Here is a 14,380-nt window from a genome sequence, read left to right as displayed (position 1 = left end):
CGCCCGACCTGTCACGTGCACGACCGATGCGAGCCGTGGCCGAGCTCAGCCGTCGCAGCAATAAAAACCTCCCTTCCTCCCCACTCTCCCCTCTTTAACCTTCTTCTCCCCTCCCCGGTCAACCGGACGCGCCGCCTGAACCCTAGCCTCCGCCGCGCAGGTGAGTCAGCCGGCCGCCGCCACGACGCCCTTCTTCTCTCGCCCTCTCGCTTTCCTTCCACCCCTCTCATCGATCAGCGCTGATCCGTTCGTGTCGTCCGTGCGGCGCAGGCAAGCCGAGGATGGAGAAGGGGGCGTCCGAGCCGTCGCCGCTCGACTGCGCTCGCTGCGGCAAGCCCGCGTCCCTCCAGTACGTGCCCTCCCTCCCCGCCGCCGCCCCACTTCACTCATCTGCAACCATGCCAAAATTTTAACTGCACCCGCCAGATTAAACGCTCTAGATAGAATATGGTCAATCTCGCGTGCGCAATCCATTTCGAGGCCAACTTTCTTGTGGTGCTATAAATTAAAAAGCTATATGTCAATTTAATCATTTTTTTCTTGTTTTGGTTTGCTGTAAGGGGCAGCTATTCTATTCCCACTGTTCATTCAGTGTCTTACCGTGGAGTGAAGTGTTGAAGCTGTGGCTAACGCTTAGTTATTTTTCAGATGCCCCAAGTGCGCGCAACTGAAGCTTCCCCGTGAAGCTGCCGCTTTCTGGTAAGTTGCAAATGCATTTCACCTCCTGTTCTGTATTGAGATAGCATCAATGGGGATCTACAGTGCCCTATAGGTGCTGCTCATTTCATAGCTACAGTTTCCTTGAAATGGATAGGCTTGCCCTGGAGCCTTGTAGGTCAATATGTCTAAGTTCAGTTTGCAATTGTTGGATATCTCAATCATACTTTCTAGATGTTTCAAATACTCATGTGTTATCTAGTTCAACACCAGTAAGTAGGAAGTTGGTCCGATGGACCAGTGTACAACAAATCTTTAGGGTGACATTTATTAGTAGTGAGGATAATAGAGTTAACTGCCTATTTGTTTTCTTATTGTGAACAAAATGTATCTTTTGGCAATGAACCATTTTTAGAAGGTGATTGCATACTAGCATAGGGTAGAATTATGCTTCTGAGTAAAAAAAAACGTATGCTTATGCACAATGCATCTGCAGCTCGCAGGATTGTTTCAAGGCAGCATGGGCCTCTCACAAGTCTGTCCACACAAAGATAGATGCACTGACATCCCAGCTGTCTCTAGAAGGTTGGAAATATTGTCTCAAAAAAGGGCGTACAAGGACACTGGAGCTTCCTCGTTTTGATTGGACTGGGTAAAGTTATTGCCACATATTTACATCTGCACTGTTTAGGTGTATGCTGATGCTTCTGTTTCTAATAACCAACAAGATATGAACCATCTTGCTGGTGATTTCTTTAAATCTTTTTTTAATAATTCATTTGCAAAAATGAGCCGTTATTTGATGAATTGTGCTTTATTTGTATCTCTAGAGCAAACTACTTAAAATATGCCTGCAAAAAAAACTTCAATATGATTTCGTGGGTTTTGTGACATTGGAACTCTCTAGCATACAACTAACTTGTTTTTTTTTTCCTTTGTATTTATTATTATGTAGTCCACTGAGACCATTTCCTATATCAAAGATGCGTTTGGTACCAGACGAAATTGAGAAACCCGATTGGGCGCTTGATGTGAGTATTAACTGTGCCTAAGTTTTATTTTCTCCTGTCTTCTGACATTACCATTTGAGCTGATATAGCGATACAGCTCTCTTTATCAAAAGAGTGGATCATTAATTTGGCAGAAGTGCATTGTTTATCTAATCTGCTGTAGTACATCTTCCCTGACGTTGTTAAACATTTACAGGGAATCCCCAAGATTGAGCCAGATAGCGATTTGCAGAAAAGAGTAGAGGTAGAGCTTTCCAGAGCTTTGCAAGTATGATATATGTTTGACAAACAGATATCTGATGTTTTATTTGCTGGTTTTGTTTCTGCTATTTTTGTAGATCAAGACCCCTGAGCAGATTGAAAGGATGAGGGAAACATGCCGAGTAAGTTCTCACCGTATCTAGTTTGGTAATAAAACAACAAAATGTTACGGTGGCACTTTGCTGACAGTTTTCCTTTGCTCCCAACTTTGCTGTTAGATTGCAAGAGAGGTTTTAGATGCTGGTGCTCGTATAATCAAGCCAGGAATTACAACAGATGAAATTGATAGAGTGATTCACGAGGAGACTATTGCTAGAGGTCTGATTAACCTTCTTTAAAATTTTAGATGCAGCAAATTGATCACTAGTTGATTCAGTGATGAACGCTCAATCACTATTATGTCTCCTGAAATCTTATACTTACTAGTTTGTAATGTGTTGGCATTTATTGTGAATTTGTTGTATATAGGAGAAATTAAATGTCCCTGAGCTATTTTTTATGCACCTTATATAGCTATATATATTCTTAATTTCCATTCTTGATCCTCAGGTGGATACCCGTCTCCATTGAATTACCATTTCTTCCCGAAGTCATGCTGCACGTAGGTTGTTTATTTTTGGTACTTGTATAGCATCAAATCTGGAATACTGTAAAGTGATATTTCTCATTGCTGTCATTTGTATTCAGGTCAGTTAATGAAGTCATTTGCCACGGAATTCCTGATGCCAGGTCCCCTTGAATTTACAGATCAAGCCACTCACGTTTAATTCTTGTTTGAACCTGATGGTTGTTTAGATCATTTTATTTACATTTGTAAATTTACCCATTGGTTTTATCTAAATATTTCTAACAGGAAACTTGAAGACGGTGACATAGTAAACGTTGACGTAACTGTATACTATAAAGGTGTTCACGGTAAAGTCTCAGCAGCCTGATGCACTATCAACATAAATTTATTATCTTTGGTTTTGACTGGACATATGACTTATAAGATGCAACTTTTCACTGCAGGTGATTTGAACGATACATATTTTGTTGGAAATGTTGATGAAGCTTCGAAACAACTTGTCCGTGTTACTTACGAGTGCTTGGAAAAAGCTATTGCAATAGGTGATGCTCCAGTTTTTGTGTTGTACTCTTTAGTAATCTCATTCCTTTGCTCCTTTTCTTTTTGCGGTTATTATGTCTTACTTGAAGATATATAATTTCCTTCTGTTTAAATAAGCCTTTTTGAAACATCAATTTTTTTGTGGAAGTGAGATATACCGCTTGAATTTGCAATTTTGATGCACAGTTAAACCTGGAGTCAGGTTTCGGGAAGTCGGAGAAATCATAAGTAGACATGCATCCATGTCAGGTTTATCTGTGGTCAGTATCGTATTGCACCAAACTTAATCCTAAAATTAGATTAGCTCTATCATTACTATTTGTCTGTTTTGTTCTATATTTGCGCCTTTACTCTAGTAACTATCCTTTTTATTTCAGGTGAAATCTTATTGCGGTCATGGCATAGGAGAACTGTTCCACTGTGCCCCAAACATACCTCATTATTCAAGTAGGGCATGTCATCCTGCTTTTCATATTTGCATTTTTTTCTTGTATTGATGTTGCAAGTTGCGTACTACCTTAGTATTTATGTCCTAATGCTATACAATCCATTTAATAAAGTGTATGGTTGCTTTATAATGTAGGAAACAAGGCTGTTGGTATCATGAAAGCTGGGCAAACATTTACGATTGAGCCAATGATAAATACAGGCAAGTGTGTAACAGTGGCAAACACAATGTACAGTTGAACACTTTCATGCGACTTTTGGTCTTGGTCTGCAGCATTATTTATAGAAGTTCTTATATGTTGTAGGAATTTGGCGTGACCGTCTATGGCCTGATGAGTGGACTGCAGTGACTGCAGATGGTAAACGGAGTGCTCAATTTGAGCACACCCTTTTGGTAAGTATGTTGTTTAGAGGACTACTCCATTTGTTGATGTTGTCGTGTGGTTGTGACCACGTAGGTTCATCTTTGAGCATAGTTTTTTGCACTGTAAGTTAATCGACGCCTTGTCAAATTTTCACTGCTAAGCACCATTGCACCAATACATTTAGACAAAACAGAGTTTTCATTTTTTCACCTAGGTCTATCAACGAGCTGAGCTTGAGCGAGCCCAAGATGGTCACCTAGCCTGTAAACCAGGTTCGAGCTCGGTTTGGTTGACCCGTTGAAGCTCGATAAAACAAATACCCAACCCTGATCAAAACAAAACCAAACAATATGATTTGAGAAGGATTTGTTATCCCCAGAAAACACTCCTGTTCTTCCATGCCTTATGAACTAAACAGGCAGTCCTTGTTGCTGGCCCTTGATGGCCTCTCCTGCGGTTTTGCAAAGAACTAAACAAGAACACAAACACCCATGGAATGTTGGATATAAATATATAAAGCGTGTCGAAAAGCCTAGACGGAAGCTTGACCTTGGCTCGAATTCCACATGAGCCAAGCTCGAATCGAGCTTCCATGGGCTTAGTTTAAACAGTTTATCGTACTCAAACTTTTTTGACAGCCCTATTTTTGTCCTTCTGGCCCTCCAACTTGATAGTTATCTGACTTCTTTCTCCTTTAGTAGTTCTGTGTACAACCTCGCTACAAAGAAAACTCTCATTGATGGTATATGCAAACTTACTCTCTTTGTTCTCCTATGCCCCTCAGGTGACGGAAACCGGAGTTGAAGTTTTGACAGCACGGCTGCCCTCATCACCCGACGTCTACCCATGGCTGAAGCCCTCATCAGCAACTAGCAAGTGACAATGAGACTGCACAACTTTTTGATCTACTTGCCAGTGAGATGGTGTCAACTCTCTGTAGCCAAATCATCTGGATTTTCTTCGAGTCACAAGTTGCTACAATCATTGTGTTTTTTCACCGAGTGTTAATCATTATGTACTTACATGAGGCTGAGGTTTCCTTGGTGGTCCATTTGTGTCTGCTACCATTATTATTATTTTCGGGAGAACACAAGACTTGTCTTTTCTTTTCACTGAAAAGGAGAAGTTATGTTTACAAGCCTCCTGTGAGGCAGATTACAGCGTGCTCCCATTATGATAGGTCATGAGAGTTAATGAAGTATGCACCATTTAAATAATTTTGAGCAGTCTTGACTAATAATAATGGGTGAATTGGCTTTCTTGAGGTATCCAGGGTTAGTGAATCTGAATTGGGTATCTAGTTGTTTCTGTAACTTCTTACAAGACTTGTTGATCAAAATGTCTGCTGTTGTCTGTGGGGAAGTTCATTTGAAACAACATGTCTAAAGCCTTGATATCCAAAAATGAAATGAAAAGCATAACGGGAACAGTAAGGAATTTCAACTGGTGAAGAATAAGAAGTATTCTCATCAGTTGAATTCTAAACAAACATACATTCCTAGTACCCACTAAATTCAACCAATGAAGAATAAGAAGTATTCTCATCAGTTGAATTCTGAACATGAGGTGTCCGCCTTGTTTCTTGCCGATTCTCGGACTTCTGTGAATTGGTGACACCAAACCCCGCCATCTCATTCAGTTCTGACCTCTTATGCCTTGCTTCCTCCACATCTCCTTCCCAACATGTCTCCGCGAGTACATCCTGAGCTTTATCCATATTTTCTGCCGAGATCAAATTATCATTTTGCAGCAGTACAAGGTACACCTGATCAGCTGCAGCCTTCCGGATCTGTGAGTTGGCAGCAAGTATTTTAGCTCAATTTATCACTGTGTGGCGTCAAATAGCAAGAGTGGACAAATGTAGGCGAAGCTACATGTAGCTCTTTATTTTCAACCACTTAAAATTTGTATTTCAAAATTTCAAAAACACTGAAACAAGTTATAGGTAGGCAATGTTGTATACTACAAACCTATAAATCTCAATATAAACTACTTTGTATTCTAGGCTACACGAAAATGACAAAAATCTGACAAATTATATAGTGTTGAAGTGTGCACTATTCACTGAAAAATTTGTCAGTTTTTCTCATTTTTGTGCAGTCTAGGATGCAAAGTAGTTCGTATTGAGATTTTGCACGTTTATACTATAATCAATAATCATGGACTACCCATAGAATTTTTTTTGAAACTTCTGAAATATGAATTCTGAGTGTTCGAAAATAAAGGCCTATGTGTAGCTCCTCCGTTTCAAGTTTCCCATATTACCTTTGGGTATCTATGGCCTAGGAACGTTAGGAGTTGAGAGAATGCCTTGGTGCCAGTTATATCTAGTTGTGAAGAAATATATCCGAGGATTGAGAGGCCTGCACATAACTTTGTGAAGTCCTTTGATCCCTTCAGTTCAGAACCTAGTAAATTTACCAGTTCACAATAGAAGTCGCCATGCCCCTGTTACAAGACATAGATATATAACTTGTCAACATGCCTAAGATAGCAAAAATAACTATCATCAACATCATATAATGTGGAAGTGTGGAGTTCGTAAATTCATTTCCTACTATATAAGTTTTGAAAATGCTGACTTACAAAAACGTGTGGTATAAGTAGTTCTGATTTTCTCATCAAGTTCCACCTCTTACTATGTCTATAAATCTTAATGACCTAACAAAATGTGTAATTTTCTGGCACTACGAAGGTACTACAAGCGTTTTTACACATGAAGGGCATCAGCATAAAAATTTAGCATTCAAGCTCAGTGTCTCGTAATGCTCAAAAACAAAATTAACTCACCTCCTTGTTCAAGAAAACCTTTTTACTGAGTAGAGTTTCAATAGTCTGCAAAGGGACCTTGTTAGATTTACTAAAAAGAGTAAAGAAAAATGGCAATGCACAAACGTCAGAATAAGAACATAGAGATGTTAAGCTTCATGCACTAGGCAACGCAACCAAAATTCAATCTACTTATACACTTCAACACTCCCCTCACGTGTGACGGGAAGACAAGTCAACACGTGTAGAGTCAGAGGCAGGCTCAACAGGCCTATACGTGCCTATACGTGGAATCCGAGGGGGCAACAACAATTTTAGGATAAATTGCGAAAGCCAGGACTCGAACTCGAGACCCTGGGCTCTGATACCATGTTAAGCTTCATGCACTAGCCAACGCAACCAAAAGTCCAAACTGATGGAAAGGGCTAGGCAATCTACTTATACACTTCAACAAGAGACATGTGAATTTTCACAGATTAAAATAGTAGAATCAAAACTAAATTGCTAGAACTGATGATAATAATATCAGTCTAAATGGAAGATACCTGATCAAACATAGAATTCTTCTGCATAAAATGTTGCTGACAGAAATCACTTCTATTATGAAGACTACACGACAATACAAGAAAACAATGATGATAAATAACTACTCAAATAAAAGTATCGTCAGTGAACAAAAACAATACAAAGTTCATAATAAGCCCAATCATATGTTATGAAGAACAATAACACGCGACATATCTTATACTGTTGGACCTACAAAATGATGCATTTAGGGCACATACTATTGTTTACCTTCAATGTGGGTGTAATTACACGGTCACACTTCTGGTAACGCTGGAGAACCCACAGAATGTCATGACTCAGTAGACACTCTCTACTTTTGCCTTCATCAATTGTATTGATATTTGAATCTTGCAAGTATCCTACTAAAGCTGATGTTGAAACTTTCCTCAAAGACTCCTGCAACCCACCGGTAGAAATCACAAGCCCTGAAAGCACAGGCTTGCTGTAACAGGTGGCCTGAAGAATCTTCACCAATCGTGGATATGATACTGCAGGAACCTAATCAAGGTAAAGATCTATCAGTTGTGGCCTCAATGACAGTACTACCACCTAGCAAAATATGATGCACACATTGGTACCATATGAATTGGCTATACAAACTATTAGTGAGGCACTATTATCAAAATGTGTTGTATCAATTACTGAGGAACCAGAGAGGTTTATGGATCACATATGTTACAAAACCTAACCCCAACAAACTTATTTCCAAGATGATTAGGATCTTGGGAGAAAGAAAGTTGGGGAGCAACTGAGCACTAAAAGAAAAAAGTTGAGGGCAGCACAGCTAGTTGTACAACATATCACACCCAATAATTAGACATGGTAGTGCCTAGTTGGCTTGGCAGTTAACAGAAGAGAAACCGGTGAGCAATTACTTACTGCCCACTCCAAATCTGCATTGTTGGGAATAATTTCTTCCAACAGCTCCCTGTAAGGTATAAATGGGATGAACTGCTCCTGGTTGTACAGAATCCTATGCAGAATCCTGACCGCAATTTCTCTTATCTTATCAATTTTCTCAACTGCCTGTTTTGCAATTCCTGCAACCAGATCCTGTGCAATGGTAGAATCAAATAATTTGTGAGTGTTAGTAGTTGCATTTGTATCCATGTCGCTTGGCTCAGATTTATCCTCAGCAACTGGTGGTGTTCTCACTGAAACACCATCTCTCCTGCAGAGGATGAACGCACACCGTCGTAGTGCATCCATTGCTGCTTCACGTACCCAAGAACCCACATCTCCTCTGTTATCTACAGCATAATCATCAAGTGCTCCAAATAAAGCTTGCATGACCGTAACTTTTATGAACGCATATATAGGTTCTCCAATACTAGAGGCCTGTTCAACATTAGATGTTAATGTTTCACAAACTGAAACTAGCCCCCTAACAGAGTTCACACGTGCTTCAGCATCAGGATCATCAGCCTTATCCTGCATATTGTAGAGTTTCAGCTCCAGCATTCAAGAAGTACATCAACAGCACGAGTTATTGTTATAAATGTTTTGCTGCTGGAATGTAGTGGAAATTTCACTACCTCTATTGTGCATGAGCTACAGAGCTTACTCATGACAGGCATCCATTTTATTAACAAGAACTCATACGGTAATATTCCAAGGGCCAGTGCTCCACCTCGTCTTGCAGCTACATTTGGGTCATCGAGAAGCGCCACATACTTTGAAACAACATCATTACCAATCTTTTCACCAGCGGAAACCAGATAGGTTGGAATAAAATGCTTCAACGCTTCAACAGCAGCACACTGGATAATATTGTGAATAGTACTCAGTACAAAATGCAGGGCATTAATATCATGCTTATACACATATAAAGTATTTGAGACTACAAGCACACCAGCTGATCAAACAAGAAAAGGGAAAATTTACCTGTATTTGAGAATTGGGATGCCTCAAATTTTCATTAAGGGTTTCCATCAAACTTCTCTTTGTCTTCTCATTCAAGGATATTGCAGCCATAGAAATACATGCAATGAATCGGGAAACAGCAGAGCGCATAATTTCTCCTCCTTTACCTCGATAAAGGCGTGCCTTTTCAATTGCAGGGACAATGCCTGACAAAGCTCTCTGCATGTCTACAGAAATACACAGATGCAAAGCCCACCTTTAGAGCTAGCAGTTCAATGAAAAATATTGCACCACATAATCCAGATACGGACACTTACCTGTGGTAAAAGCAAAACCAAGCTGATGCAACTTCAAAGTAATTTCGCCGGCAGCTAGAGTGGCCCCATGTCTAGTGCACAAGTCTGATGACAGAGTGCAGGGAACTAACTTATCAAGGGCATGCCCAGCGAAGTAATCCATATCATATTGCACAAGCAATGCCAGGGCCTGCGCCGCCAACTCCCTCAAGCTTTTTTCCTAGGAAAGAAAGAAAAACCAGCCAAATCATGTCGTCAATTAACAGGGAAACAGGAGGAAAAACATGGCAGAACAGGATAGAAAAATTAGTCATGGAAAGTGGTATAGATTTGAATCATAAGCAATGATTATTTAAAACATTGAGTATTACTATTACAATAATATTCAGAAGAAAATAAGACCTTTGCATATTTAGTTTGTATAAATGATTCTACCAGAAGATAATATGATTGAAGCGCAAGAAGTCAGGAAACAGGCAAACAGTAGGATATTTTACTCAACCAAAAAACTTGCAGAGAACTACAGTACCCAGTGGGATATTTTATTGCACAGCAGCTCTTCTCCAAAGGGATAAAGATATCCCTCATACTTAGCAACAGAAACAGCGACAGTCAGATAAGAGTTTGACCGCGAAGCCAGAGCGAAGTAGTCTGTTGTATTCACGATATCAATGCCGTGCGGATATGTCCCCTGTCTTCCAACATTCTCTTGAAAGGCAGCAGAAGCAGCTCTTCTACAATTAACCTGAAATCAGACAGGCAAAGGATACATGAGATACAGTTAACAAAATATCACTCCACCAGTGAAAAAAGCACAAAATGAACCTTGCCTCTCGATCATAACAAGCAACCGTTAGAAGGTGGGGAGCAAGTTGTTCCAAGACCGCCTTCATATCAAAGTTGGTATAGGCTCGACCAAACGCCCAACAAACATATGCTGCAGCATCTCTTACATGTGAGCCAATGCTATGTGGACCTCTTCGCACATCATAGTGTAAAGCCTGCAAAGCAATATGTCATGATGTTAACTGGGATACTAGTGCAGCTGGATTATAATCATACAAGGGTGCCAATACTTAAGCATCTCAAATATTTTATCAGAATATGGGTGGGACCATGTGGGGGCATGCAACAGGATGGCCACATTGCAATTCATGCCAGAAAAATGAACATCATAGGGTACACGAAGGCGGTATTGGGGATTATTCTGTTATGTACCTTTATTATAACAGGAATTACATCAGGGAAGCTAGAAGGCAGCAACAGCCCTCTCCGAGCAAGTTCAGCCAAAGCCAAGCAGCCACCATGCCAGGAACCATCACCCTTCAGTATCCAAAAGGCATGAGTTATTTAGTTGTGTAATTCACTAAGAAAACTTGCATTTTGGAAAGCTGAAAGATGAAACTGCAAACATATTTAACAAATGAATGATATTTTAAAGTTCATATGTTATAGACGGACCTCACCAGGAGAAAAAAGCTGCAAGATTGAGGATAGAACTTCTTCAGACAGTGCAGGTGTTAAACGTGCAGTTATCCTACCAACTCCTTTGGCAGCAGACCATCTCACAATTGTATCCTGGGCAGAGGAATAAATATTCACTTTTTAGTCCGAGGGTGAAAATATTCATGATAAATGAATAGATGAATAGTTCACAAAGTGCCCTTTACTACATAAACTTAGACAACATGGTTACTCATTGTATTAAGAATTTAAGATCCAGACAACAAACTCAAATCTTTACAGAAAATATTAAGATGAGAACTTACAGAATCCCTCAAACCAGTCAGTAGTAAGTCAATAATCTCTTCCACAGTTTCTGGAACATCCATATCTTCTTCCAATAAACATGTGTCTGTTTGATCGATGTTCACCTGTTGGGTTGATCCGCTTGAAGACCCAGAAGTAGAACTTGAAAGGTTTGCACCGAGTGAACTACTTACTGACTGCACAATTGGAACCAGTAAGCAGTATGTTAAAACAAGGAAACAAGAACAGACTGGTGAACTAGTGCAGGGGGCATTTTCTTACAGATTTCATCCGATGAAAGATACATGTAAAGTATGTCATCAATTATTAAATTATTGTACTTCATTAGCCATCTTGGAAACTAATAAGAAAATCACTGCCAGCAATTTAAGAAGCAGGAGATGTAGCATCAAAGTGTACATGTTGCTTCTTTGATGCAGCTAACCTATATGCCCTTAACTGAACCGATTAATTTGACAGTCCTTGTCTCAGAAAGAACTTCCAGATTCAATCCCAAGTAGTAAACCATATTTTTAATAAAAAGTAAATCAACACACATTACCATAACCTGTTAACTATTCAGAGTCAACAGAACCTCAAAAAGTTAGTGGCCTTAGTTAGTATATCAAGCTATGTCTTGACTGATAGATGTTGGAGTTCCAGTATCAGTATGTTAGACAAGTCCTTACCCCTACCACAGGAATGCTTCACATATCCATATTGGTTTCATGAGCAAGATATGATCTCTGCGACGATGGTAGATTACATCAAGTAAATGGCTAGAGGATGCAGATTGGCAGTTTGTGGCCCTTTGATGTGATATTTGTTTCGTTTATAATTTGTGGAACCCATTAATTTTTATTTTATTTTATTAAGTATATTTCAAGTCAGGCTGTCCCCTACCATTTCGATACAAAAAAGAAGTACTCTGGAGTTCTGCATAATGCATATAGTTTTTCAGCTTGTGCGTCCATATCAGAAGGTGTTTTATTGAATTTAACATTGAATCAGGCAACGGAATGTTGAAACATAAGAGTACTAGGTACTAGAGCAGTAAACTAGTTTTGATTGTGCCACCAACATCACTGTAGAAAGAACCAGTACACACACGAAACCATCTATATATCCAAATGCACTTAATCAAGAAAGCAGTGCTAAAACCCATACAATCAATGGTTTAAGGCAAAAGGTCAACAATTGAAGACTTCAAACCTGATAACGCCATGATGGGGTACGTGGAGGTAAGCTAATGAGAGCAACTCGCTGCGCCAGTTTGACAAGATATTTCCTAAGTAGGGGACTTCTGATGGCAATATTAGTTTTCATCACAACTGAACAATCATTCCAAATACCAGAAACAGCATCATGTAGCACTCTCCGGTTACCAATCTGCAACAAGGGGAACCAAGAGGAAGACATCAAAGACAATTGAGATGTTAACTACAAGTGAAGGACATATTCAGATTCATTCCCTTTTCACAGCAGCAACAAATAATAACAGATGTAAACATAATATCTTAATTCCTACGAGAAAACAGAGATGGACTATATTGTTTATAAATTTGTTAGGCGACAACGGAAAAGATAACTCTACACAAGAGTAGTATGCAGTTACAAGTATAAAGAAAACTGACGAAGCAAACCTTAAATATTGATGCTAAAGCTTCCACTATACCGATGGACCTAAATTGATCCACAAAGTCATCTGTGACAGACAACAAGATCTTGTGTGCCCATTCCATAAAACTGGAAACAGAACAGAGACAACTCAATAAATTGTCCTCTAATATATGGCATTAATAACAAAGAAATTGTTAGCTAAATAGAAATGATTAACATTTTTTCATTTATTTCAGACAATAAACCTTCCTAGTAGTGACAGAAACATGACAACTTTTGAAGGTAATCTAGCACTTTGAAATGTCTATATATGATAGGTGTAAGTTTTAACGAAATAATTGCAAGAATAACCTGCTGAAAGCCTTCGACATGTCTGGACGAGTCAAGAGCCTTGCAAGCAGCAACCCAGACATCCTTCTCATTGGACCAGAATTGGAGAGATAATCCTTACAGATGTCCAATATCCTTGTCACAAGCGGAACGACCTCAGACCCACCCATGTGATCAGCGGCAGCAATGCTCGTGTCCACGGAGGAGATATCGAACGGAATTAAGATTAGTATATAAAGCCACAACAGAACGACACACTTCGTCTCCATTTCTCCTGTGCTCTCTTGCCGAAGAGTCGTCGCTGAGCTCATTGTATGACACTTCTCAAGGAGAGCAACCGCAAGCTCTAGATCTGAAACCTGATGAGGGAAGAACTTGATGACACTCTTATACCCGCAGACTGTTACCAGAGTGTAGATGATAATACACAGAGGCTTGATAATTTCAAGGAGCTCATCAGTGCCAGCACCAAGCTCAGTTATCTTCGATCGAACCAATGACATAAGTGGTGAGATGATTTCCTCTAGGTATGGCTCCAGAAGTTGACCCTCTTCTTGATATTTGTCCATCTATTTGCCACAAAGAAAATGTCATTTATTTGCATCAATATTTTTAAAATGACGGGTAAAGGTAGTTCCCTTTCGCAGATTGATAAAACCTAACGACTTGTCGAAAAAACTAAACCTACCAATTTCAATGCAAATTTGCTAGCCAGTCGACCAAGCAGCTTAAATTTTCATCATACACTATCCAAACTCATCCAGTGTTTAGTGATTGCGGGTAGTCGAGAACATGAAGCTTTTAGTTTATTTTGTACTGCTTTTAGTGCAACGAGTAAGAGATCTCATGAGTAATGTACGCTGAAACAGATTGCTAATCTCTTCCGTAACCCACACCAACCAAACAAAATCTAGCATTGCTGTAAGGGCTAGACATTATCCTCCTAGGGATCTATGGTTTAGCGACAGGTAACAAGGGGTGGGGGAAAAGAGAGCTTACGATGGAGCGGATCCTGTGGACGTCGGCGGGCTCGGCGACGCCGCCAGCGGCGACGACGCGGCGGAGGATGTCGGAGACCAGCTCCCATTCCTGCAGGAAGTACCTCCGCAGGACGACCTCCTTCGAGTCGTGCACGTCGTCGGCGACCGCAGCGGCAGTAGGATCAGCTGAGGCATCCCCGGTAGCAGTGGCTTCCGAGTGGCCGGGTGGGGCAGACATGGAGACACTCGACGTCGGAATGGCGGCGGTTTCCTCCGTCGCCGGAGCTCGAGGCGGCGGTAGACTGGTGGTCGCGGCTTGCGAGTGTGCCGGAGACTGCGCCGCCGTGTTTGGTGTCCC

General features: G+C 40.3%; 2 protein-coding genes across 2 annotated transcripts; one reads left to right on the top strand and one right to left on the bottom strand.

Moving 5' to 3' along the window:
* The first annotated feature begins 268 nt into the window (after positions 1 to 268).
* Positions 269 to 4,983, top strand: LOC124705950 (methionine aminopeptidase 1A-like). Its single transcript, XM_047237634.1, has 16 exons — positions 269 to 349; positions 649 to 699; positions 1,154 to 1,309; positions 1,613 to 1,688; positions 1,864 to 1,911; positions 2,006 to 2,050; positions 2,147 to 2,246; positions 2,478 to 2,529; positions 2,616 to 2,657; positions 2,782 to 2,843; positions 2,940 to 3,038; positions 3,223 to 3,296; positions 3,414 to 3,483; positions 3,620 to 3,685; positions 3,789 to 3,877; positions 4,633 to 4,983. The coding sequence occupies exons 1-16, from the start codon at positions 282 to 284 to the stop codon at positions 4,726 to 4,728; spliced, it is 1,194 nt and encodes a 397-aa protein (XP_047093590.1). The 5' UTR covers positions 269 to 281; the 3' UTR covers positions 4,729 to 4,983.
* Positions 4,984 to 5,194: 211 nt separating this feature from the next.
* LOC124705949 (tubulin-folding cofactor D-like) lies at positions 5,195 to 14,338 on the bottom strand. The gene is made up of 17 exons (XM_047237633.1): positions 14,042 to 14,338; positions 13,064 to 13,611; positions 12,736 to 12,838; positions 12,305 to 12,481; positions 11,113 to 11,289; positions 10,805 to 10,921; positions 10,562 to 10,666; positions 10,174 to 10,344; positions 9,873 to 10,088; positions 9,365 to 9,563; positions 9,069 to 9,274; positions 8,720 to 8,944; positions 8,064 to 8,615; positions 7,413 to 7,682; positions 6,639 to 6,683; positions 6,114 to 6,296; positions 5,195 to 5,637 (listed from the first exon to the last, which is right to left on the bottom strand). Exons 1-17 carry the CDS (start codon positions 14,258 to 14,260, stop codon positions 5,347 to 5,349), a joined length of 3,804 nt encoding a protein of 1,267 aa, XP_047093589.1. The 5' UTR covers positions 14,261 to 14,338; the 3' UTR covers positions 5,195 to 5,346.
* Positions 14,339 to 14,380: the final 42 nt, after the last annotated feature.

The sequence above is a fragment of the Lolium rigidum genome, chromosome 4 (genome assembly GCF_022539505.1).
Source record: "Lolium rigidum isolate FL_2022 chromosome 4, APGP_CSIRO_Lrig_0.1, whole genome shotgun sequence".
NCBI classification, from domain to species: domain Eukaryota; kingdom Viridiplantae; phylum Streptophyta; class Magnoliopsida; order Poales; family Poaceae; genus Lolium; species Lolium rigidum.
The sequence above is the reverse complement of the archived record's forward strand: the minus strand, read 5'-3'. Positions and strand labels throughout refer to the sequence as shown.

Excerpts from the sequence above, each read along its gene's own strand:
- LOC124705950 (XM_047237634.1), top strand. The coding sequence starts at position 282 with ATGGAGAAGGGGGCGTCCGAGCCGTCGCCGCTCGACTGCGCTCGCTGC. Across the intron at positions 2,844-2,939 it reads ATACTATAAAGGTGTTCACG|GTGATTTGAACGATACATAT; the intron begins GTAAAGTCTCAG and ends TTTTCACTGCAG. Across the intron at positions 3,686-3,788 it reads TGAGCCAATGATAAATACAG|GAATTTGGCGTGACCGTCTA; the intron begins GCAAGTGTGTAA and ends TATATGTTGTAG.
- LOC124705949 (XM_047237633.1), bottom strand. The coding sequence starts at position 14,260 with ATGTCTGCCCCACCCGGCCACTCGGAAGCCACTGCTACCGGGGATGCC. Across the intron at positions 8,945-9,068 it reads ATCCCAATTCTCAAATACAG|TGTGCTGCTGTTGAAGCGTT; the intron begins GTAAATTTTCCC and ends AATATTATCCAG. Across the intron at positions 5,638-6,113 it reads TAGGCCATAGATACCCAAAG|ATCCGGAAGGCTGCAGCTGA; the intron begins GTAATATGGGAA and ends GCCAACTCACAG.